Source organism: Tasmannia lanceolata, unplaced genomic scaffold (genome assembly GCF_043159265.1).
Source record: "Tasmannia lanceolata isolate RefF3 unplaced genomic scaffold, GAP_Taslan_0.1 ptg000012l, whole genome shotgun sequence".
Classification (NCBI taxonomy): domain Eukaryota; kingdom Viridiplantae; phylum Streptophyta; class Magnoliopsida; order Canellales; family Winteraceae; genus Tasmannia; species Tasmannia lanceolata.
The window spans coordinates 40,103,663-40,126,796 of NW_027518689.1; the positions used below are offsets into that span (position 1 = coordinate 40,103,663).

Sequence of the window (23,134 nt, forward strand, 5' to 3'; positions counted from 1 at the left end):
CAGGAAGGGCTTTCATGAATTTGAAGCCTTTACTTTCAATCTATATATATTTTTCTTATTTTTGCAGTATTTTATTCATTCTCATTATTATCGTTTTGTTGTTGATTTTCAGAAGAGGAGGGCCAAACTTCACTGTCACTCAACCCTTCATATTGCTAAAGTCCTGTTCATTTTAGATTGTGACAACCTATTGTGAGCCCCAAACAATAGAAATAGAAAACACATAATGACGGACCTTACCTTTTTCGGTCCTCTATTCAGCTGGAAGATGGTTTGGTATGTCTGTTGAGCTTATTCATCACAGAGACAAACACTGCCAAGGATTATCCAAGACTGCTTGAAAGCAATTTTTCTAATTTTTCTCTTGGCCTCAGGATCCTGCTTCGATTTGTGAGTAAATCGACTTCGTCGTGGCGGTCAATTGGAGGTAAGTATGTCAATTTTATTTATCATTTATGTAAAATGATGGTCCATTCTGTTTTTCTCATTCCTTTAACCAGACCAAGGTGCTGAGCAAGAGTGCAATACTCAAGGGCAAGATCAATGATTCTGTAGATAGGTTTGTGTTTGTCAGATCTGAATTTGGATCTAATAAAATTTCATCGGTGGGTGATATATCATTTGATTGAGCATTTCTTTAGCATTGTTTTCTTATACGTGTTTTCGTTCCGCTCTTTAGCATTTCATTTGAAATCACATGTTCCAGAAGAGAAAAACCTAAATCAAAAGTAGAATATTAGGTTACATGGTTCTTATTTTTCAGTTGTACAAGGACATTGAAACTCAGGTATCTTCTATTCTTTTGTAGATTGTTGTCAACTGCTTTGCTAATGTGATACGTTGCATTGAATAGGAGATCCAATTAGCAGGATTGAGATCGAATTATCAGGATTGAAACCTTAGTTATTGTGGGAGGAACAATCCTATACATGAGTTGAACTGCTACGACTTTTTTATTCCTACACATAACAAGGTTTCATTTGATGTGATTTAAGTGGTGGGTTAATGCATATATCTAAATGCAGAAAAATGTTGTATTAGTGCTGCATAAAAATGAAGAAAACTCAGCTGATTCAAATCGACAGGGTACTGGTGAAGGGATGGAGTTTCTGATTTCTGTCAATGTTCAATCCATAAAGGACCAAACGAAGTAAGCACTGCCCATATAATTTCCATTCAAAAACAGAGGTAATCAAAACTAATGTTGATCTTCTTTTTCTGTCAGTGAAACAATAGTGGTTTGCTGTGACCCATATGGATTGATGTAGCTAATGCAGGTCATCAAGAAGATAATTCATTCTAGGTTGAAAATATGGCACAAAAATGTTGCCGTGGTCAAAAAATACACTATGGCTGCTGAGTTCAGATCCGTAGCTTCCTGCATGCAGCAGCATACCTGTATTATCCTGATCTGTGCTTATTTTTTGTATGCCACTTTATATAGCTCCTAAAGATGGTACCCACATTCTTTAGTTTTTGAAGATATTGCTAATTGGCCGATGTTTAAAAACAGCATTCTACAAATTCGTATATCAATGTTAGTTATGTTAAATGTAAACATTTCCTTTCCTCTTTTTAGCAAAAGAAAAACAAGAGAGATTGAGATAGCATTCCCATTTTCAATTCTATTTTTTAAGTTTAAATTTGGAAGAACAGACAATCCTTTTTCATCGTTTTTTTTAAATGGATATTTTCTTCTTTCAAACGGCTTTGAAGCATACGTTTTTGGTTGCTCTGTGCATCGCACTGGGTGTTTTACTAGTGTGCGTGTATATATATATATATACACTAGTAAAAAACCCCGTGCAATGCACGGGCCGGCAAAGAACTATACGGACCACATCATAGGTTGATCCAAACCGTCCATGTGATGGAACACAACATCAATAGGTTGTGCCCGTAAAATCATTTCCATAGGCTGATCCTAGCCCTCCAATCTATAGAGGTTTCCATATTGTTGTTCCTCTTAAGATGCACGGGTTTGTCAATATTTTGAAAGGTGTCCTGAATCCGTAGTATTATGTAATATGTTCACAAAAATCCGTAGTATTATGTAACATATGTACCCAATCCGTAATTTTGCAAAGAAAAAACGTCACTTTTTTTATTAACAAAGCATAAAGGAGGGGGGTAGGATTGAAATTATTTGCCTTTAATGGGTGCCTTTGCTAAAAAGCATAAAGGAGGGGGTAGGATTGAAAATATGTGGGTTGAATGGGTGCCTTTGTTAAAAAAAGTCAAAAAAAGTGATGTGTAATTCTATTAGTAGTTTGGGAGAAATTCAAATAATTCTCTCCTTTTCTCTTCTGCTATATAATTATGGAAACCTCTATAGATTGAAGGGCTAGGATCAGCCAATGGAAATGATTTTACGGGCACAACCTATTGATGTTGTGTTCCATCACATGGACGGTTTGGATCAACCTATGATATGGTCCGTACAGTTCTTTGTCGGCCTGTGCATCGCACGGGGTTTTTTACTAGTTTGTGTTCCATCACATGGACGGTTTGGATCAACCTATGATATGGTCCGTACAGTTCTTTGTCGGCCCGTATATATATATATATATATATATATATATATATATATATATATGAGAAAACGGTTTCTACACACAAGTGTAGATAAGTTATCTACACACCAGCTTAAAATACAGTGGAGGCCCACATTGTTTGGGTGATCCAAACCATTCATTTGATTGGCCCTCACATAGATAGGGTGTCCACAAAAGATCAGCTCCATAGGATCATCCTAACCCTTCGAACCGTGGAGGCAAAAAATTGACAGATTTGTGAAGGTATATACACGTCCATTTTACCTCCACAAATCGTAGGGTTGGGATGATCCAATGGAGATGATTTTTTGTGGACACCCTATCTATGTGACGGCCAATCAAATGAATGGTCTGGATCACCCAAACAATGTGGGCCTCCACTGTATTTTAAGCTAGTGTGTAGATAACTTATCTACACTTGTGTGTAGAAACCGTTCTCTCTCTCTCTCTCTCTCTCTCTCTCTCTCTCTCTCTCTCTCTCTCTCTCTCTATATATATATATATATATATATATAGAGATAAGTGTTCCTACACGGCCGTGTAGATAAGCTTATCTACTCCTCCCTTAAAAAGTACAGTGGGCCCACTCATTGTGGATGATCCAAAGCATTCATTTGATAGGTCTTATCATAGATAGGGTGTGCCCAAAAAATCAGCACCAAAGGGTCATCCTAGCCCTTCGTTTTGTTGGGCCTTGTAGAAACAGAATGGACGCACTGTGTAAGATGCGTAAGATGCGTCCATTCTGTTTCTACAAGGCCCAACAAAACGAAGGGCTAGGATGACCCTTTGGTGCTGATTTTTTGGGCACACCCTATCTATGATAAGACCTATCAAATGAATGCTTTGGATCATCCACAATGTGTGGGCCCACTGTACTTTTAAAAGGGAGGAGTAGATAAGCTTATCTACACGGCCGTGTAGGAACACTTATCTCATATATATATATATATATATATATGGATGTATGTACATGTATGTATATACATATCTCTCTCTCTCTCTCTCTCTCTCTCTCTCTCTCTATATATATATATATATATATATATATATATATATAGCAGAAGAGAAAAGGAGAGAATTATTTGAATTTCTCCCAAAATTCTATGAGAATTACACATCACTTTTTTTGACTTTTTTTAACAAAGGCCCCATTCAACCCACATATTTTCAATCCTACCCCCTCCTTTATGCTTTTTAACAAAGGCACCCATTAAAGCCACATAATTTCAATCCTACCCCCCTCCTTTATGCTTTTTTAATTGTGGAAACCTCTATAGATTGGAGGTAGGATCAACCTATGGAAATGATTTTACGGGCACAACCTATTGATGTTGTGTTCCATCACATGGACGGTTTGGATCAACCTATGATGTGGTCCGTACAGTTCTTTGTCGGCCCGTGCATCACACGGGGTTTTTTACTAGTATGTGTACACACACACACACACACAGTTTTTATATGGTGCCCGACCGTCAAGTACCGGCAAAATGGTACCACCCTTGATATTTGATCCAACAGCAGCCCACTTTTTAAGAGGTTGATGTTGGTAATATCCAACAGCAGCCCACTTTTTAAGAGGCTGCTGTTGGATCAAATATCAAGGGTGGTACGTTTGAAGTACCACCTTCACGGGACTTGATGGTCTGTCATTATATAATTTCTCATATATATATATATATATATATATGAGCTCAAGCTCAGATAGGTTTTTTGAGCTAGAGTTTTTAAATAGGGTGGGTCCCTATGTTGTTTGGGTTATGTTAGATATTGATTCTATAGGACCCATAGTTGTAAATACCATTTCGGTCGCCATTTCGTTTTGGCCACTGAAACGGAATTTCGGTGGGATTTCGGTCATTTCGGTGCATTTCGGTTGAAACTTTTCGTTCACACAAAAAATATATTAAAAAATATGAGAAAAATCCAAAAAAATATAAAATCAATAGAAAAAGATGAAAAACTAATAAATAGTCCAAAATATGTGTCCCAAAAGGCATATTCATTACTTAAACACATAAAGTCTTACACAAGTCCAACTGATAGTCTGATACATAGAAAAACATAAAAAAAAGATACATGAAAGTGAAACATAGACAATAGCTAGTAGCAACAACTCTCAGTCATCATAACCCGGATGATCATACTCAATGTCTTCTTCGTCGTCGTCGTCGTCGTCGTCGTCGCCGCCGCCGCCGTCATCACCACCTGGACCACCAGTAGGGACATCTTCTTCAAGAGGCATGAGAAAGTCGTCGTCGTCATCCCCAGCCCCAACCACAGCAGTAAGTGCTTCAAGATTTTCCCACCCAATGTCTTCCGGCGTGAATATGACATCTTCCTCTTCTGCAACCCAATCCATCATGACATCCAGATGGTCTATGCTCAAAGGGTCACTAGTGGTAGATGACTTCCTCAACAAGTCCCTGAAAAGGAAAACATTAAGTTTAATGTCAAAAGTTAAACTTAAAAGCTTAAAGTGATGAGGTGAGAGTTGAAAACATTATATTACGTTGTATACCTTTCTCGAAACTTAAGATTGTAATGGATAAACACCAAGTCATCTAATCTCTGGTGCTCCAACCTATTTCTCTTTGCAGAGTGAATGTGTTCGAAGGTGCTCCAATTCCTTTCACACCCAGTCGCACTGCAGGTCTGACTGAGGATTCTGATCGCAAAGGTCTGTAATTCTTCCATGTCACCTCCGAATTGATTCCACCATGCAACTGTAAAGTAACAAATAGTAAAGCATTATTTGTTGAGAAACTGAAAGTTAAAATGAATTATACTTAATTAAACAAACAACTCAAATATACCTGGTCCCAACTTCGTTCGGTTGCGGATTGCAAGCTTCATTCCAAACATACCCTTAGCCTCTCGATAATCGTCAATCTGATTGGTGATGAGGTCTTGTGTACCTTCATCAGGTACCAGTCGAGTGATGCATGCCAACAAGCCTCTGGTTACTTCGCTGTGCCTAGAGAAGGTAGGAGTGAAAAAGAGAGCAGGGTTAAGAAAATATCCTGCTGCATGGAGGAGACTGTGGAGTTGCCTATCCCATCTTTGGTCGATGATCCTCCAGATGGGATTGTAATCTGATTTTCTCTCCAACCTCTCCTTGATGTTCTCTTTGGCCTTATCCATTGCCTCATATAGGTAACCCATCGCTGGTTTGTCCTGCCGATCTACCAAATGCAGCACTGTCACTAAAGGCTCGCTAATGTTTAGAATGTACTTGCATTGGTCCCAAAAAAGATTTATCCAACACAGTACTAACTACCCCTTCACTCAGTGGGTGTTGGACAAACCTACTAGTGCTATACTCATCAGACACAAACATCTGCTGAAGTGCTTTCCGATTCAACACCAGACTTTGTATGCTAATGAAATTTGTAGCAAATCTGGTTGCAGCAGGGCGGCACAACTCCTTCCCACCTGTGAACTTTTTCCTCATCAAATTCAAGAGGCTTCCGTGGTTGTAGATGAACTTTGTAATCGTCCGAGCCCTCTCAATTGTGGTTGCTATGTGAGGAAATATAGTCAGTTTGCACAGATGCTCCAAGATGAGATCTAAGCAATGAGCTGCGCACGGAGTCCAGAAGAATGTACCAAACGCGGCTTCTAATCTTTTCCCAGCAACTTTGTAACTTGGCTCACTGTCAGTTACAAATTGCACCACATATTCCGGATTCACCTCTCCGACAATCTTTGCAAAGATATTGTATAATTCATCGGCATTCTTCACTATGCCAGATGCATCAACGGATTTGAGGAATATGACTCCTTTAGGACAGTACACCAAAAAGTTGATTAGGAAACGTTGTTTGGTGTCTGTCCATCCATCCATCTGCCATAATGCTACAGCCAGTGTATCTCCATGACATCTTAATCTCCTCCAAGTAGTTGTTTACCTCATCCACTGTATTCTTCAAAATGGGACCCCTTAAAGCATGATAAGTAGGTGCCTTATAACCCGAACCCACGGCATTCACAGCATCAAACATAGGTTGCCAGAAAGGTGAATTGGCAACGTTGAAAGGGAGATTGGCATCGTAGCAAAGCATGCCAACCGCCATGTCTGCTCTATCCATTATTTCTTTAGTAGCCAAAGCATTTTTAATGCTTGGCTGGGCTCCAGGGGTTGTTCGTGGTGCAAAGAAATTCATGATCCCTCCTGTGATTCCCTTCTTCCTTTTTGTACCACTCGGTTCTACAAGAACTTCCTTACCTCTTCGTTGAGGGACTTGAGGCAATTGTGTGCCAATGTCTTCTTCATCCTGCTCTTCTTCTTCGTCTGGTGTGCCATAAAAATCTCCAACCTCTGCTCTGGATAGGCTCATCCTAGCCCTTTCTTTTCTCTTTGAACCTAAAAGTTGCTCCATTCGATATTTTACATCTTCACTCACTTTTTTGCATGATGCTACTTCACCAGGAACAGCCGCTAAATGTTCTTTCAAGCGGGTTATACCTCCACCCGATATGACTTTGCCACAGAATATGCAAGTTATTTTATTTCTGACCCGGAACCAATGTACCGTAAGCCCATGCCGGGTCATCCGATCTAGCGGGTGCCGAACCAATAGAGGATGCTCCTACAGAAGGTCTCAAGCCCGACCCACTCATTCTGAAATGAAGTAGAAGAAGGGGAAAAATGAATTAGAAGAAAGAAAATTGAAACAAATTACAAAAAAATGAAGTAGAAGGGGACACATGAAGTAAGAAATAAAAGAAAGGAAATGGAAAGAAATAAAGAGAACCTTGAGATTGAACTTGAGTTGAAGAGAAGAAGAAAAAATTAGCCTTCACTCACTTGAAATAAGCCTTTGGAAACAGTTCTTGTCTTATTGACTTCTTGTAGTGGTAAGTTGAATGTATGCCTTCCCTTTGCTCCAAAATAGACTTGGATTGAGTTGAAGAAGATGGTAGACTTGTAGGAAATTTAGTAGAATAGATAGTGTAAGTGAAAGTAGAGAAGAGAAGGAGAATCACTTATGTGAAGGTGGAGGAGAAGAAGGTAGGGAAAATGCTATTTATAGAGTTTTTTATTGATTGTGCATTTAAAAATGACTTAAATACCCTTCCCAACAGCTATAAACGGTCACATTTTGAGGTTAAAATGGTCAAAAACCAAAAAGAGCCATTGCAGGGGCATTGTCGTAAATTCTGCAAAATCCAGTCAAACTAGCCGTTATGCACGATTCCGGCCGGAATGGAGAATTTCGTCCATTCCGGACGAAATTCCGGATTTCGGAAAATTTCGTCCAGAATGGGACGAAATGGAACGAAATTTCGGACGAAACGAAATTTTGTCAATTTCATTCCGGAATTTAAACGAAACAAACGGTATTTACAACTATGATAGGACCTAACATAGATAGGGTGTCCCTAAGAAATCATCTCCATAAGATCATGGTAAGCGTTGACTTGTGGAGGTCTAAAATGGACGTCTAGAAAATGGTCCATTTTGTGCCTATACAGATCGAACGGTTAGGATGATTGTATGGAGATGGTTTCTTAGGAACAACCTATCTATGTCAGATTCTATGGAATGAATGGGTTGGATGAGTCAAACAACATGGGAGATGCCCTACCTCAGAAATTCTATCTTAGCTTGAGCTCAGATACCGCGCCCCCATATATATGGATATATGGTGTGTGTGTGTGTGTGTAGGGGTGTAAACGAGCCGAGCCGAGCCGAGCTTGGCCAGGCTCGGCTCGGCTCGGCTCGGGCTCGAACCAGGCTCGGCCAAGCTCGCGAGCCTTACCGAGCTCGGGTTATATTAAGTTCACACCCCTCATCTTCCCTGGACAGCCCTATCTAGTGTAATTTGACTACTTTTTTAACACTATGGGGGGTGGTCCAAGTAACAAATGGGGTTCCAAAAATGAAGTGACATATTTTGCTTCCCCCTTTCACTCCCTGGACAACCCTTTTAGTGTATATATTAATATATAATATATATTTAAATATATTAAATTCTTAACGAGCCGAGCCGAGCCTGGCCTTAATCGGGCTCGGCTCGTTAAGCTTAACGAGCCTGGCGAGCCGGCTCGGCTCGTTAAGGATTCGAGCCGAGCTCGAGCGAGCTTCCGAGCCCGAGCCAAAATTGACACCCTTGTGTGTGTGTGTGTGTGTGTGTGTGTGTGAGTAAAGTGTTTCTGAACTCGAGCGTCAAAAACTCATGTCGGCCCATATTTTTGGGGGTGATCTAAAGCATTCATTTGAAAGGCCATTACATGGATAGGGGGTGTACCAAAAATCAGGTCAATACCATCATCCTAACCCATCCATAAGTAGAGGGAAAATGGACAGATATTGTTTCTCCACAGATCTGCCCATTTTTCCCTCAACAAATTGAAGGTTTAGGATGATCCTATGGACCTGATTTTTTGTAGGCACCCTATCCTTGTAAGGGCCTTTCAAATGAATGCTTTGAATCATCCCAAAAGTGTGGACCCACATGAGTTTTTGGGCTCGAGCTCAGAAACACTCTCTCTCTCTCTCTCTCTCTCTCTCTCTCTCTTTATATATATATATATATATATATATATATATATAGAGAGAGAGAGAGAGAGGAAAAATAAAAGCAGCTCTAAAGCTCTAAAAAGTTCCCACTTTTGACAAAAGTGGTGAACATTATGATGGGTTCAATCAAGTATGTTTATTTTTCCTCTCTCTCTCTCTCTCTCTCTCTCTCTCTCTCTCTCTATATATATATATATATATATATATATATATATATATATATATATAGAGAGAGAGAGAGAGAGAGAGAGATCAATGAGCCTTTCTTTGTGGAGGGGTAGTTACTTAAGTGCCAGGCCCTACAGTTGGCCAATAGGATTAAAACTTAGGTTCTCTTAGGGATTTGGGTTATAGCCAATAGGAAATAAGGTAATGGTGGGTCAGGGCTAGGTTATAAAGGATGGTAAGTAGGGCCATGGGAATAGAGATATGGTGGGTCATAGGCTGATGTGGATATCTCCCACATCTAGATTAAATAAATACCTCTAAAGCAAAGTAAATCCTACATAAGAAGTTAACATATGTCCAGTAGAATGGAAAGAAAAATCTAACCGGCTAAAATGACTGGATCACATGAAGGCCGAAGTCAAAACAAAAACCAACTCTAGCACAAATAAAATTGCATTATGAAGTTCCATTCCTTGTTAATGTATATCCAAGCAAATAATAACAAGGAAACACAGAAAATTATATGTAAAACACATTCATGTTGACAGTGATAGCCATATCCGATTGCAGCAAGGAGATTCACTAGGGAGGAAAATACACCACAAAAAATTATAGGTAAAATCGTAAAACACAAATTCATGTTGACAATGATATCCAGATCAGATTCACTAGAGAGAAAAATAAACATACTTGATTGAACCCATCATAATGTTCACCCTCAACATTTCCCGGTGTGAAAGAATCACTGCAACATTCCAATTAATGCTATTCAAATAAGATAACACATAGATATCAATCGATAGAGCAGATGACACCAACAAACCATTAAAGAATATGTACTTGTGACTCCAAAATCCATCTTGAAAACTGGAATGATCACAAACCTGGATACCTTCTGTGAAGGCATGAATGCACCAGCTTTCAGACGAACAATATGTACACTTAGATCAACAAGCACCGCATGGAAAGCATCAAAATGGACAGGACAATACGAATGCAAACCAAGAAGAGCTTTAGGAGGAACTCGGAATTCATGGACTGCAGAAGGCAAGGCATCAAGGGAAGCATGCAGGTCAGCCCTGCACAAACAATACATTCGCTGAATTAGGGTGCAGAATGGTTTTTTTTTAATGGTAAAAAAATGAAATATGTATAAATAAGCCTGTATTAGGGTGCAGAATTGAAAGAGGAGTTCATGATGTGGCCGTTCTTGCAGTTTGCAACATTGTCCATCGCGTAAATTAAAAAATGAAATAAAAGTCTCCGAATAATAGAGTGAGCAGAAGTGATATATGTATAAATAAGCCTGTCAACTTACCCATTCTCTAAAATTGGAGCATAAAGAAGTTCAAATTTCAGTATCACAGCAGATGTTGGTCTCTGGAAATTGAAATGTAAATCAGTAAGAGCAGTGATCCTCCAACTTCCAAGACAAATAAAAATACACCCAAGTAGGTGAGACATTCATAGACACTGGATTTATGCTACGTAACTCTGTCTATCAAGAATTTCCAGAGTGGATATTACTTCTTCTTCTTTTGAATGGTTGAAAGTGGATATTACTATAAAGCAATTAAAAGATATTGAATAGAAGAAAAAGATATAGAGAGATTATTTACCTCATAATGCCCTAGTGCAAGGTTAAAAGAGATCATTACAGATAAAAGAACATCTTGTCTGGCATATTTGATCCGGAAAGGCTGAGTAGAGAAACTGTGATCCACATCATCAATCCTCCAAACCCCAAAGATATCATCAGAGCCTAAATCAGGTACTGCATGAACCCTCTAACATGTTACTGCTATGCTCAAAGTTGAATTGGTGAACACAAATCTCAAAAGCTATTAAAGCTCACTGAAGCTGAAATATAATGCCAGACTGCATTCCATCCATGACATGTCTAGCTCTAAAAATAACAAACTACCTAGATTTACAGGTAACAGCAACAATGAAAAGTGAAAATGCAAAACTTTAGGCAATTTATGTAACATTAATATAATATGTTTATAAAACAAAAAACATTCTGGTCTCAAACTTTTTGTTAACATAATGAAATCAACTCTGCAATTTCACAACACCGGACATTTGAGAATGGCCCAAAACTGTTCTTGAGATAAAATTGCCAAAGGGATTCAAACGTTTAAGCACAGAGTCCCTTCCGTTGTTACTAGCAGCACCATAAAGATTGTTTAGATGGACCAGATATTGTGATAATGTCGCACTAAAATATGAAACATAATCTGGATAAATTGCGGTCGATCTTGATTTGACTGGATATGTTTGGTTGCCCCAAGAAAAATTGAACCTGCTTGTGATAATAACTGTTTGTTTATTGTGATCCATTTGAATGCCCTTTTACTGCAAAATTTTTGGGAAATATACACTTCCCTGACCACAAGAAAAGATGGTGGCCCATGTGCACATGTGAATGTAAGAATGTAAAAAAAAAAAAAAACAGAGAGATAGAAAGAGACATTTTGTATATTCATTGAAAATGGAGTACATAGGTTGAAAACAATTTAAGGAACTTAAAAGCAACTCTCTATAAAATGAAGAAAAACTACCCTTGAGTACTAATAAATACAAAAATAGTTACCCCCCACCTCCAACTAATATTTTTATTTGAAACATAGATCACTTGTCAAATAAAAGTTGATACTAGTATTTTATTTTTATTTTTTAAAAATTGACAAATATATTCATACCAGCAAAATTACAATGGGGACCAGTAGTCCCACCAGATTTACAAAGTATGAATTGCCCAGGAGCATTCTCCTTGGCTTAAAAGAAAAACACATTACCCAATAGCCTTAATTGAATCGAATCCAGCAAAAAGTGTCATATTTGTGGGGCCCACCAAGTCAAGATCGTGACCTGCCACGTCACACCGGTTTCTCCACCACAATCCAGCTAGCAAATTCAATTTTCAAAAATCCCGCTCGAAGGCCCAGAGCTATTGTGCACCCATAACCCTTAGAAGCACGAAGCGGGTGCGGGAGCGGGGGCGGAGAAGCGTGGGGTCTAGAAGAGTCTAAGTTTGGGAGCGCCATGGGAGCGTGCATGTAATATTTTATTTATATATCTTTCAAAATTCAAGCACATCAAAAAATAATAGTTTCAAACCATTTTCATATGTATCTTTCAAAATTTGAGTACATAAAATAGCAGTAATTTCTAACTATCTTCACCATCTTCATTTACGTACACTTGTTCCTCAAGCCTTCTGAAGATGCACAAGCCTTTGTGCTGCTCCAATGAATTACTTTGAAGAGTTGGAGAAGTTCGATGCAAGGAAGTTAGTGGTGGGACTTATGGAGTAATAGAAGCAGGTGAGAGCGTCATGAGAGCAGTTCCTGTCACTTTGGGGTCGCGCTCCCTAGAAGCTCCTTCCTAAGGAGCGCCGAATCGAGGTTCCGAGGTGGGAGCGGCACCCCGAGGGTAGATTCCTGCTTCTAAGCCCTAACCGTGCACAATAGCCAACCACTCACGATCATCATCCGATCTCTGGCGGCCTCCACCTCGAACCACCACCAAACACCGACGGCTCCCCGTTAAAAATATATCAAATTCTTCCACCATCCTCTCCAAAACCCACTTCCACTAACCCAAAAATCAGAATCCTCCTCCCCACTAGAATCAAATCATTCAGATCCCATCCGAAAGTATACTATAAGCCGTAACCCTAAAGACTATAATACTCCCCTCCTCCTTCCTCCTTCAACCCTAATACCCCCCTCCTTCGCCTCCTTCAAACCCTAAACCTACATGGCTACTAATGCACCTCATTGTCGCCGTCCACAACCTCCTCCCTCACCTCCACACCCAGCCTCCTCCTTTTCCCCTGAATCCGGGCACCCTTTTCCTTACTTCAGCCCCTTCCACAGCCTCTGACGACTCCCCCACCCACTTTCTCCATCAACCCTAACCAGATCAGGCCCTTTCACCATTAAATCTGGCCTTCTCGAGCCCAGATCCGGCCATTCCGCCCCTCCAGCCATCATCTCTACAATTCCTGCAAGATCGGCCCATCTCCGGACAACATCCAGCCACCATCTTCTCCCTTGCCCATCAAGAGAGAGAGAGAGAGAGAGATGAAGCTGCCTCCCTCCCTAGGGATTCCGTCGACCTAGGGAGGGAGGGCGCTTGAAATGCTTCTCGGGGTGAAGGAGTTTCTCGGCTTGATCTTTGATACTAGTAATTGTTAACACCTTCCATGAAAATACCTGCAACTCCACCAAGAGTATGTATTTAAGTACACTTTTTTCAACTTTTTTTCAAATAAAGAGCCAAATCCAATCTCAGTATGCTTTGTCCTTGCATGGAAGAGTGGATCTAAATCAGTGTTTAAAAACTCCTTGACTCGGCAAGGAACTCGCCCGAGTCGACTCCTTTTTACCTCGGCCGCATTCCGCGTTTCACCACATCCGTGTTCCGTGTTTTGCCTTACAGAGTCAATAAACTCCTTTGACTCTCCCGAGTTATGACCTTGTCAACCGTGTTAACCGCGTTCTTGGCCGCGTCCGCGCCGAGTCAACAAGGATTTTTCTTGGCCGCGTTCCGCGTCAAATCCGCGTTTTTAAACACTGATCTAAATACAATTTGATTGCACTTGAGTTATCATAGCGAAGAATACATGATTTTGGCTTTATACGTAGCTCTTGCATAAGTGTTGTAGCCAGCTTAGTTGGGTGCTAAATCCATTGATCGTATATCCTGCTTGTGCAATTGGTCAGTACGAGTCTTTCTTACTAGTCTTTCTTACCACTGAAAGAGACGGCACAACCATTTAAAAAGTCTATGAGTATCATCCTCCCAATCAACATCAAAATAAGCATGAATATCAAATCAGCTATTCTTTTGGCTGGAAAGAAAATACCATATATTGAAGTCTCCTTGATAGAACAAAAAATTTGCTTGGCTTCCTGCAAGTGGTCCTCTCTTGGATATATGAAGGATTGGCTGCATATGTGATGTTGGGATGAATAAATGACAAATATTGCAGTGCACCCACCATGCTATGACATATAAAAGGGTTTTTCACATGATTTATATCCTTTCCATTTAGTCAATTGTTCGATACAGGAGTGCAGATTTCCTTGAGCCAAGGTATTTCATCTCAAAATCATCCTTCGGTCAGGTTTAAGGGTTTTTTTTTTTGTTTTTTTTTTTGGAATGATCAAAAATTTCAGTAAAAGGACCAAGATGGCCAAGAATACACAAAAGAACCAGGGCAATATACAAGCATGTACAAAAAGAGAAGACTACAAAGAGTCAAGGAGAAAGAAAATCATAATGCTCTAGAATCTCCAGATGAACTCCGTTTTTGGCCAACTTATCCGACACACCATTGGTCGATCTCCTAACATGATGGAATGAGATGCAATTAGAACCCACAATGTTGAAAATCTCGTAGAAGTAGTCCGTGAAACGTCAAGGAAAAGGGTGGGAGCCGGAAAGCCACTAAATGACATTAAGGGAATCTCCTTCCACATCAACACGATTGAGGTCAAACCCCGCCAATAAGTTAATCCCTTGATGGACGGCCCGCACTTCCGCCTTGCTCGAATAGGCCTATTCCAAAAGGGCCCTCGAATCTGCTATTCCTCAATAAGGTTTAAGTTTTGATCTCAACATTCTCGCAAGTCACTACCAAAATGACAGCATCATCAACATGGAGAATAATACGAACCATACCAGATTCTGTCCTCTTCGCTAATAGAGAATATTACACACCTTTGAGGCCGTTTATTTTTTAAGGATTGAAAAAAAAAATCAAATTAGACCCTAGGATTGTTTTACTACATAGGGACTTTCACTTGCATACATAGCTTCTGCCATTAAGAGTTCGGAACCTAGGAGATTCCTCGGTAAACATTTCCTCCGTATGACTTTACATGTAAAAAGGCATTCTTTACTTCCATTTGATAAAGTCTCCAAGCATAAGTATTTTTTTGCATGGGCCAAACTGAAACTTGTTGAGCTAGCTTTCACCGTAAAGTTGAACATTTCATCATGGTCCAATCAATATTTCTTCTTGAACCCTTGAGCCACCAATCTAACCATGTGCCACTCAACAGTATCATCAAATTTGTACTGACCTGGAAGATCCATTTGCAACAAAATGCATTACGGGGAATATTTCCCATGTAACAATTTTAGAAAGATTTGCTATTAAAAAAAAACAATTTTAGAAAAGGGCTTCTCTTTGATCATCTCTTCAACCCACATATCACAAATGTTAGGTTCAAAGAATGACTTAGGCTCAGAATTTTCTGAAATTCTGTTGGTAGGAGATGTTGAGACTCTTGTGATGGATCATTTTCTTTCATCATTCAGTGCATGGAGGAACTCTCGTGAACATGAGGAGGCTAATATCTTATCCAATGAAGGAAGAAATGTTGAAGAGGGATGCAGTTTTCTATGAAACAAACCTAGTATGCATGCCAAACAAGTGTGTTCACTTCTGTTCTTGTGAGGACGCTTTGCTGGAATTGCAATTATATAAATATATGAAGTTTTCACTAAAAGAGCACAAACACATACATACATAAATACATATATATATATATATATATATATATATATATATATATATATATATATAGAGAGAGAGAGAGAGAATGAATAGTCAAAGACAATTGTTAAATAAAATACCTTCATATTGAACAACTCTTGCAGGAGTCCCAGGAGACTTGTAGCTACTATCCTCCCATCTCATACTAATTTTTATCTGATACCATCTGAGAAATCAGGAGGCAGACAAACCCAGAATTATGACTCGAAAACCGATAAGACTAGTTCAATAAACAAACCCAATTAAGATCACAAGACCTCAACACACCAAAAAAACAGCTCATTTTAGCAAAAAGATTACTCAAAATATCTTTCAACTAAACCCAAACAGTCTACGAATTAGAAAAAGCAAGCCTTACCCTTGCTGGAACAGATCCAGATTATGGAACCTATGGATGTAAACAGCAATCTCTTGTACAGTCTCCAACATAGATCGTTGGACCCGCACCCTCCGCGGTTTCGCATGAAGTAATCTCTTAGCAGACGAGTGCTTCGTGTTCAGACCAATGAAGAATCTGAGACGCCGAAACATATGTGATCGACGGTCCAAAACCTCCGCGAAATTCGCATCCCTCCCTCCTCAAAAAAAAAAGAGCTAAAAGAAGAAAAGATCAAAAGAAACCTAATTCTCTTACTAATCTCAGAATCTCAGCTCCCACACTAAACAACCTCCCATTCTAACCCTGATTCTGCTACAAATTGCGTAAGCTCTCTATAGAAAAATAATAACAAGAAGATGATGATGATGAAATAAGAAAAGAAACCTAATTCTGTTTCTAATCTCAGAATACCAGCTCCCACACTAAACAACCTCCCATTCTAACCCTAATTCTCCGACGAATTGCGTAACATCTCTATAGAGAATAAGGATAAGAAGATAGATGGAATAACAAAAGAAACCTAATTCTCTTACTAATCTAAGAATCTCAGCTCCCGCACTAAAAAACCTCTCACTCTAACCCTAATTCGCCAACGAATTGCATAACCTCTCTACATAAGATAAGAATAAGAATAAGAAGAGAAAAAAAAAGAGTTTCCTATGGTTTTCAATCCTTTAAGAAATCGAGGATTCGTTTTTCTGAGGATTAAGTAAGAGGTAATTTTAACGGCATTGCAGATCTCGGAGCAGGATAAGAGATAAAGACGAAAATGGCGAATAACGGAGGGTTTTCGATTGCGAGGATCCGAGAATAAATTTTTTAAGGGTTTTGGGGGCGAATGAAGAAGAAATGGAAGGAAGGGATTTGTTTTGATTTGTCTGGTTCCATTTGGCAGTGGGATAGTTTTTTAAGAGAGAGATAGAGAGTGTGTGAGGTTGTTCTCGTCCTTCTGGACTTCTGGTTGGAGCATTCATGACAGAACCTGATCTCAACCGTCCAACAATGTAGTTGATAAGGTTTGAGAAGTAACCATCAAAAACAAAAAACAAAAAGGTTCGAGGAGTAGAAAATTTCGCGTACGTCTCTTCCCTTACGAATTATAAGTCGTAAATTGCGCACCAGGACAAATGATTCGTAGTAGTTTGAATTTTTTTTATGAGATTTGTTATGGGGCGATGATAAATTCGCACACCTCGTAGGATAATTCGCACCCTTTTAAATTTTATCTTCACCCTTTACTATTATTGCCTTTGAATGCATTTTTGTCACCGTGTGGAGGGATGGACGGGGCCGGGTTCGGACTGATTTCGCAACTAATGTGCTATAGTCGGGCTTAGTGAATTGTCAGCAAACCCGGCCAGATTACGCTGGGGGTTCTGGTTGGAGACTTGGAGCTGGCTTTGTACTTCACAAACACAAATAATAGCTGACCAAATTTGTAATTTGGCGCAAAATCTTGGAAAGTAACGAAATCTGGATATTCTAAAACTAAAGTCAGCTCTGTTTAATTGCCAGTAAAATTTTTGTCCTAGAAAGTTTTAGTAAAAGTTTGGTCCCATCCCATGTTTGGTTGCCTTGTAGCACTAGAATCTTTTTAATCTCGCTCTTATAATGATTGTCTTTTCATCCCATCCCAAAATAATCCTAGGAACCAGAAGAATTTTTTTCTTCCTAACAGTTCAAGCAACCGAACAAAGTTTTTTTTTTTCCCACCATAGTCCGGTCAACCAAACATGGGATTTTTATTTTACCGGGATACTTCTATGACTTCTTTTTTTCTCACCAATCTCTTGGGATTTTTTTTCTCCCGCATAAATCCCAGGAACCAAAAAAAACCCGACAACCAAACAGAGTTAAAGTAACAAAATTAAAAGTAGAGGAATGGTAGACTCACAAGAGCCCTGGCAAAAAAACAGGGAAAGGGCGCCCTCATTGGTCAAAACCAATTTAGGATGCCCAAAAAATCAATCACGGTCATAACTACCATAAAGCAGTTTTGACCAATGAGGGTGCCCTTTCCCTTATTTTTTTTGCAAGGGCTCCTGTGTGTCTAGCATTCCTCGTAAAAGTATTTTATAACAAAAAAGGGGTATAGTTATAGACGAGATACCGTAATTTAGAGTTGACCTGAGTAGAGCGTAAGTGGATGCTTCTTTGGTAGAGGAGGGGTGAATCCCGGTATCTTTTAATGTGTTCAATAGGATGGCTATGATATTTGGGTAAGGTTTTTGGTTCAGGTCAATAATGACCCAACTATACCAAGGAAAGGAATAAAAGAAGCATCTTACCCGGTCCATGTTGCACTTGGATCATAAGGTATCATAATTATCCTTATGGTATGTTTGGAGTGCATTAATCAAGTGCTAGAATCGGCATCCTATTTTGATTCTACCCGAATTTGTTGTTTGAAAAAAAAACTGAAATGGGTGCATGGAAAATGGTGGAATCTGTTTCCCACCCTAATGGGTGATATTCTAATTTCGCCTTGGTTGGAATGAGTTTTTATTAGAATTTGTGAGTTAGAATTTTACTTTATATTGGTTTTCATGGGAATCAGAATAGAACGTTGATTCTAACTCCTAATTTTGGCAATCTAGACAACATCAGGGTTTGTTCTAGTGTGGGTAAATAGAAGGGGTGAACTATCTTTGGGGTTAACCATTTTGAAGTGATTGGTCGCCCCGCACTGGTTGACCCTTGGTTTGATTTAATTTTTCCGTTGTGAAGGGTAAATTAAGGGGATATGTGATTTTCAATGTTCCAATAACCACATGTCATAGGGGGTAAATGTATAACTCTTTTGAACTGCCCATTTCACACTAAGGCCATGCTTGGCAGCCAAGATTTTTTTTTTTTTCATGATGAATTAGTGCCTCAGGATGGTGAGATAGGGGTGGGACATGTGGGAGAAAGAGAGAGATTTGAGGGGCGGTGAGGGTGAGAAGTGGCTAAAAATTAAGAAAAAAGACTATCCTATTTTGAGTAAAGTTTTTTTGTTTCCTGATTTCTAGCCACTTCTCACCACTTGGATACTAGTTTCTTGATTTTTGTTTCCTGATTTTTAGCTACCTCACCCATCCTACCCTTCTCTCACCACCCTAAGGGTACGTTTGGCGGCTATGAAATTTTTTTCCATGGAATTTATGTTGGCCCAACTGTTAAAGAGGAGCTATGGAGGAAGGACGGGGGGAGACTTGAGAGGACAGTAGTGGGAGAGCATGCAGAATGCATGTGAAGTTTTTATAAGACAGTGAAAACAATACTTCAGAAATCTGTGTTTTCTTTTCCTGATTTTCACCGGCCTTTCATGCTTCCACCTGCTCAAGCCTCTACCTATCCGCCAATCTCTCGCAACTAACCCCACAGTTAATATTGCATAGAATTATTTTTTTTTTCATGGTTGCCAACACATGCACTCTGTTCCTTTCGACAAAAGTAGGTGTTAAAATAATTTTTATGCCCATTTTCACTGAAAAAATGCGTTTAAAATTAGGCCAACAAATATTCCAGGGAAAAAAAATAGAGGGACATGCTCATCTTGTGGAGAAGTCTTTGTGCCACGGCCTATTTACCATGACCGAATGATTCGCTTAGATCATCGAAATAAGTGAGCCCAATAACATGATCCATCTCATAGTAATATTTTAGGGATGTTTGGATTTTTAATTTTTTTTTAACCTCTCCCGTGACTTCCATTTTCACCAAACGGATGAGAGGGTCACGAGAAGATGAATAAAGCACACCTGTCTCGTAGAATAACCAAAGTACTCCTATTTCATAAAAATGACCAAAAATACATTTCTCATAGAAAATTTCAAAACATCCAATCTCACCGAAAGTGATCAAAGTACACCTATGGTGAAACTACCAGTAAATCCAAAAGCATAAGCTGTCGGAGAAGGTGTTATTTAATCATTTTATACTTTACGACTCCCCCTCACTTGTGGCCCCTATTTCTTTGGGTTAGCCTACGCGTGGCACATGTGGCCCCTCTGTTAGGTTTAGCCATTGCATATGGATTTTTGCTATCGAGGAGGTTTGAACCCAGGCATTTGCTCTGATACCATGTGAAACTACCAGTAAATCCAAAAGCTTAGGTTGTTGGAGCAGGGGTTATTTAATCATTTTATACTTTAACACCTATCTCATATAAAATTCATAAAATACATTTATGTAGTAGAAAATCATATAAGGGTAGTATGGTCATTTATGAGATATGGGTTAGGGTGTCAATTTTGGCTCGGACTCGAAAGCTCGCTTGAGCTCGGCTCGAATCCTTAACGAGCCGAGCCTGATCTAGGCCAGGCTCGTTAAAAATTTAATATATTTAAATAAATATATATATATATATATATATATTATATATTAATATATACACTAAAAGGGTTGTCCAAGGAGTGAGACGGGGAGGCAAAATCTGTCACTTCATTTTTGGAACCCCATTTGTTACTTGGACCACCCCCCATAGTGTAAAAAAAGTAGTCAAATTACACTAGATAGGGCTGTCCAGGGCAGATGAGGGGTGTGAACTTAATATAACCTGAGCTCGGTAAGGCTCGCGAGCCTTGCCGAGCCTGACCGAGTCGAGCCAAGCCTGAGCCTGGTTTGAGCCCGAGCCGAGCCTGGCCAAGCTCGGCTCGGCTCGTTTACACCCCTAGATATGGGCATTTTTATTATTTTCATTGGGTATAGGTATTTTTGATGAAGTAAAAAGAGGTAGGGACAGACTGAAAACAACTTGGGTAAAAACCATGAGGAAAGAATAGAAGAAAATGATCCACGTAGAATAACCCAACTAGAACTAGGATTAGAGCCGGATAGATTCCTTTTACCTTCTTCGTGATTTTTTTCTAAAGGATTCATTTAGCCGACCCCGACTAATTTGGGACAAAGGCTTTGTTGAGTTGAGTTGAGTATTGGATATAGGTATTTTTGTCATTTCCATGAAATGATTATATTTTAGTCATTTTCATGTGATAGGTGCACTTCGGTAATTTTCTATGAGGCATGAGAAATTTGGTCATTTTTAGTGTTTTGAACATTTTTTTCATTTTGCATTACTTAGGCCCCTTTAGGATTCATTTCATTAGAGGGAGGGGAGCAGACCGAAAACATTTTCATTAGATAGGCGTACTTACTCTGATCATTTTTATATGAGATTAGTATTTTGATATTTTTTTGTAAGATTTGGGTGTTTTGGTCCTTTTCATGAGATATTAGTAGATAAGAACATTAATAAAAGTTTTTTTAATAGGTAAACATTAGTAAAAGTCAGGGAAAATTATTAAAAAAATACAAAGTTTTTGTTAAATTGTGAATGAAGGGTAGACATTTCAAAATAATGACAAGGGGCTATCAGGTACGGTAAGGGACGGGAAATGACAAAAATACCCTTATCTTTTTTAAAACCTTCTTTTTACCCATCTCTCTCTCTCTCTCTCTGCAGGAATTTTATATGCTGCAAACAGTGGGGCTCACTTCAAAGGATGATCCAAACCGTCCATTGGTTGGACCGTGAAGTATATAGGATGTACCCACATATCTCCACATGAAGATCCTAACCCTCCATTTTGTACAAGGACTGTGCATTATATAGAAACCTCGAAACCGTTCATTTGTTGGGCCGCGACGTAAATAGGATGTCCCCCACCGATCATCTCCACAGAATGATCCTAACCCTCCCTTTTGTACAACAATTGTACATTATAGAAACCTCGATAGATTGGAAGGTTAGCATCATTATATCCTATGGAAATGATATGTGGTGTGCAAACTATCAACATTGTGGCCTAACAAATGAACAGCTTGGATCATCCTTTGAAGTGGGCCTCACTATACCTTTCAAAAAATATTGGACTTCATGTACGTCAATTATATCGCACCATAGAAAATCTAGGTCTTTTAGATCTTTGAACTTGTTGTAGTATTAAAAAATAAGGGGGTAGGAATCATTCGGATTCCCGATTACAACACAGATTCTTGCCAATTCTACTGGAACTCAGTCGAGAGTTTGAATGTTCCTACGGACTTCCGACAAGGACTTTCGATGGATTGATTCGGACTCCCGATTACAGTCCAGTGTGAAGCCAAAACTATTGGAATTCATTCGGGGTTCCGAAACATTATTTGGACTTCCGAGAGTAGTGGTTCCACTCTAGTTGGAAATCCGAAGCTTGGTTCGGACTTCAGAACAAAGTTTCGGACTTCCGACTGAAGTCTAGTAGAATGCCCAATCTACTAGACTCCAGTCAGAAATCTGAATCTTGGTTCGGACTTCAGAACAAAGTTTCGGACTTCCGACTGAAGTCTAGTAGAATGCCCAATCTACTAGACTCCAGTCAGAAATCTGAATCTTGGTTCGGACTTCTGAGTAGCGCTTCCGAAGAAAGTTGCGGACTTCCGAATGAGTTCTAAATAGTGGTTCCAGTATGTAAGTTGTTAAGAGTCCACTGGCCTCTCATAGCACAGGTAGTTCAAAAGAAAAGTTCCACTGGAAGTTGGGATGGATTAGTGATAAATGGTTCCAAATTCAGAAACAGTGGTTCCAATATGAACATGGTGTATCCAATAACAATTAAATGATGCCCAAATAAAAATTGTGGTTCCAAAAAATACTAAGATACTGTTACAATGTACCAACCACTACTTGGACTCTTGGAACCACTATGTAACCTCTCGAAATCACTAAATTGTGGTTTTGAGGCCTACGTAATGGTTCTAGGATGTTTAAAGCATCAATGATACAGTCATGATCACTCTGACAACCAATAAAGTAGTATTACAATGTACTAACCACTTTGAAACCATAATTTACAGTATTGGAACCACTATTTAACCTCTTCGGATCCACTAAATTATGGTTCTGAGGCCTAAGTAATGGTTTTAAGATTCCAAGTATACATATGATGTCCATTCAGGCTTCTCTCTATACA

General features: G+C 39.2%; 2 protein-coding genes across 2 annotated transcripts in view; both read right to left on the reverse strand.

Annotated features, from left to right (window-relative positions):
* LOC143888200 (uncharacterized) overlaps positions 1 to 17,156 on the reverse strand; it is a 35,979-nt gene extending 18,823 nt beyond the window's left edge. Inside the window, exons 1-6 of the mRNA XM_077392552.1 lie at positions 16,182 to 17,156; positions 15,904 to 15,989; positions 10,869 to 11,023; positions 10,568 to 10,629; positions 10,134 to 10,328; positions 9,940 to 9,994 (exon numbers count right to left, since the gene is read on the reverse strand). Coding sequence (XP_077248667.1) covers positions 9,940 to 9,994; positions 10,134 to 10,328; positions 10,568 to 10,629; positions 10,869 to 11,023; positions 15,904 to 15,989; positions 16,182 to 16,354 — 726 coding nt within the window. The 5' untranslated portion in view covers positions 16,355 to 17,156. The remainder of the gene's footprint in view (positions 1 to 9,939; positions 9,995 to 10,133; positions 10,329 to 10,567; positions 10,630 to 10,868; positions 11,024 to 15,903; positions 15,990 to 16,181) is intronic.
* On the reverse strand, positions 4,541 to 8,792 carry LOC143888201 (uncharacterized). The gene is made up of 3 exons (XM_077392553.1): positions 5,372 to 8,792; positions 5,077 to 5,281; positions 4,541 to 4,981 (listed from the first exon to the last, which is right to left on the reverse strand). The coding sequence occupies exons 1-3, from the start codon at positions 5,718 to 5,720 to the stop codon at positions 4,675 to 4,677; spliced, it is 861 nt and encodes a 286-aa protein (XP_077248668.1). The 5' UTR covers positions 5,721 to 8,792; the 3' UTR covers positions 4,541 to 4,674.
* Positions 17,157 to 23,134: the final 5,978 nt, after the last annotated feature.

Excerpts from the sequence above, each read along its gene's own strand:
- LOC143888201 (XM_077392553.1), bottom strand. The coding sequence starts at position 5,720 with ATGGGTTACCTATATGAGGCAATGGATAAGGCCAAAGAGAACATCAAG. Across the intron at positions 5,282-5,371 it reads CCGAACGAAGTTGGGACCAG|TTGCATGGTGGAATCAATTC; the intron begins GTATATTTGAGT and ends GTTACTTTACAG. Across the intron at positions 4,982-5,076 it reads AATCTTAAGTTTCGAGAAAG|GGACTTGTTGAGGAAGTCAT; the intron begins GTATACAACGTA and ends TTTCCTTTTCAG.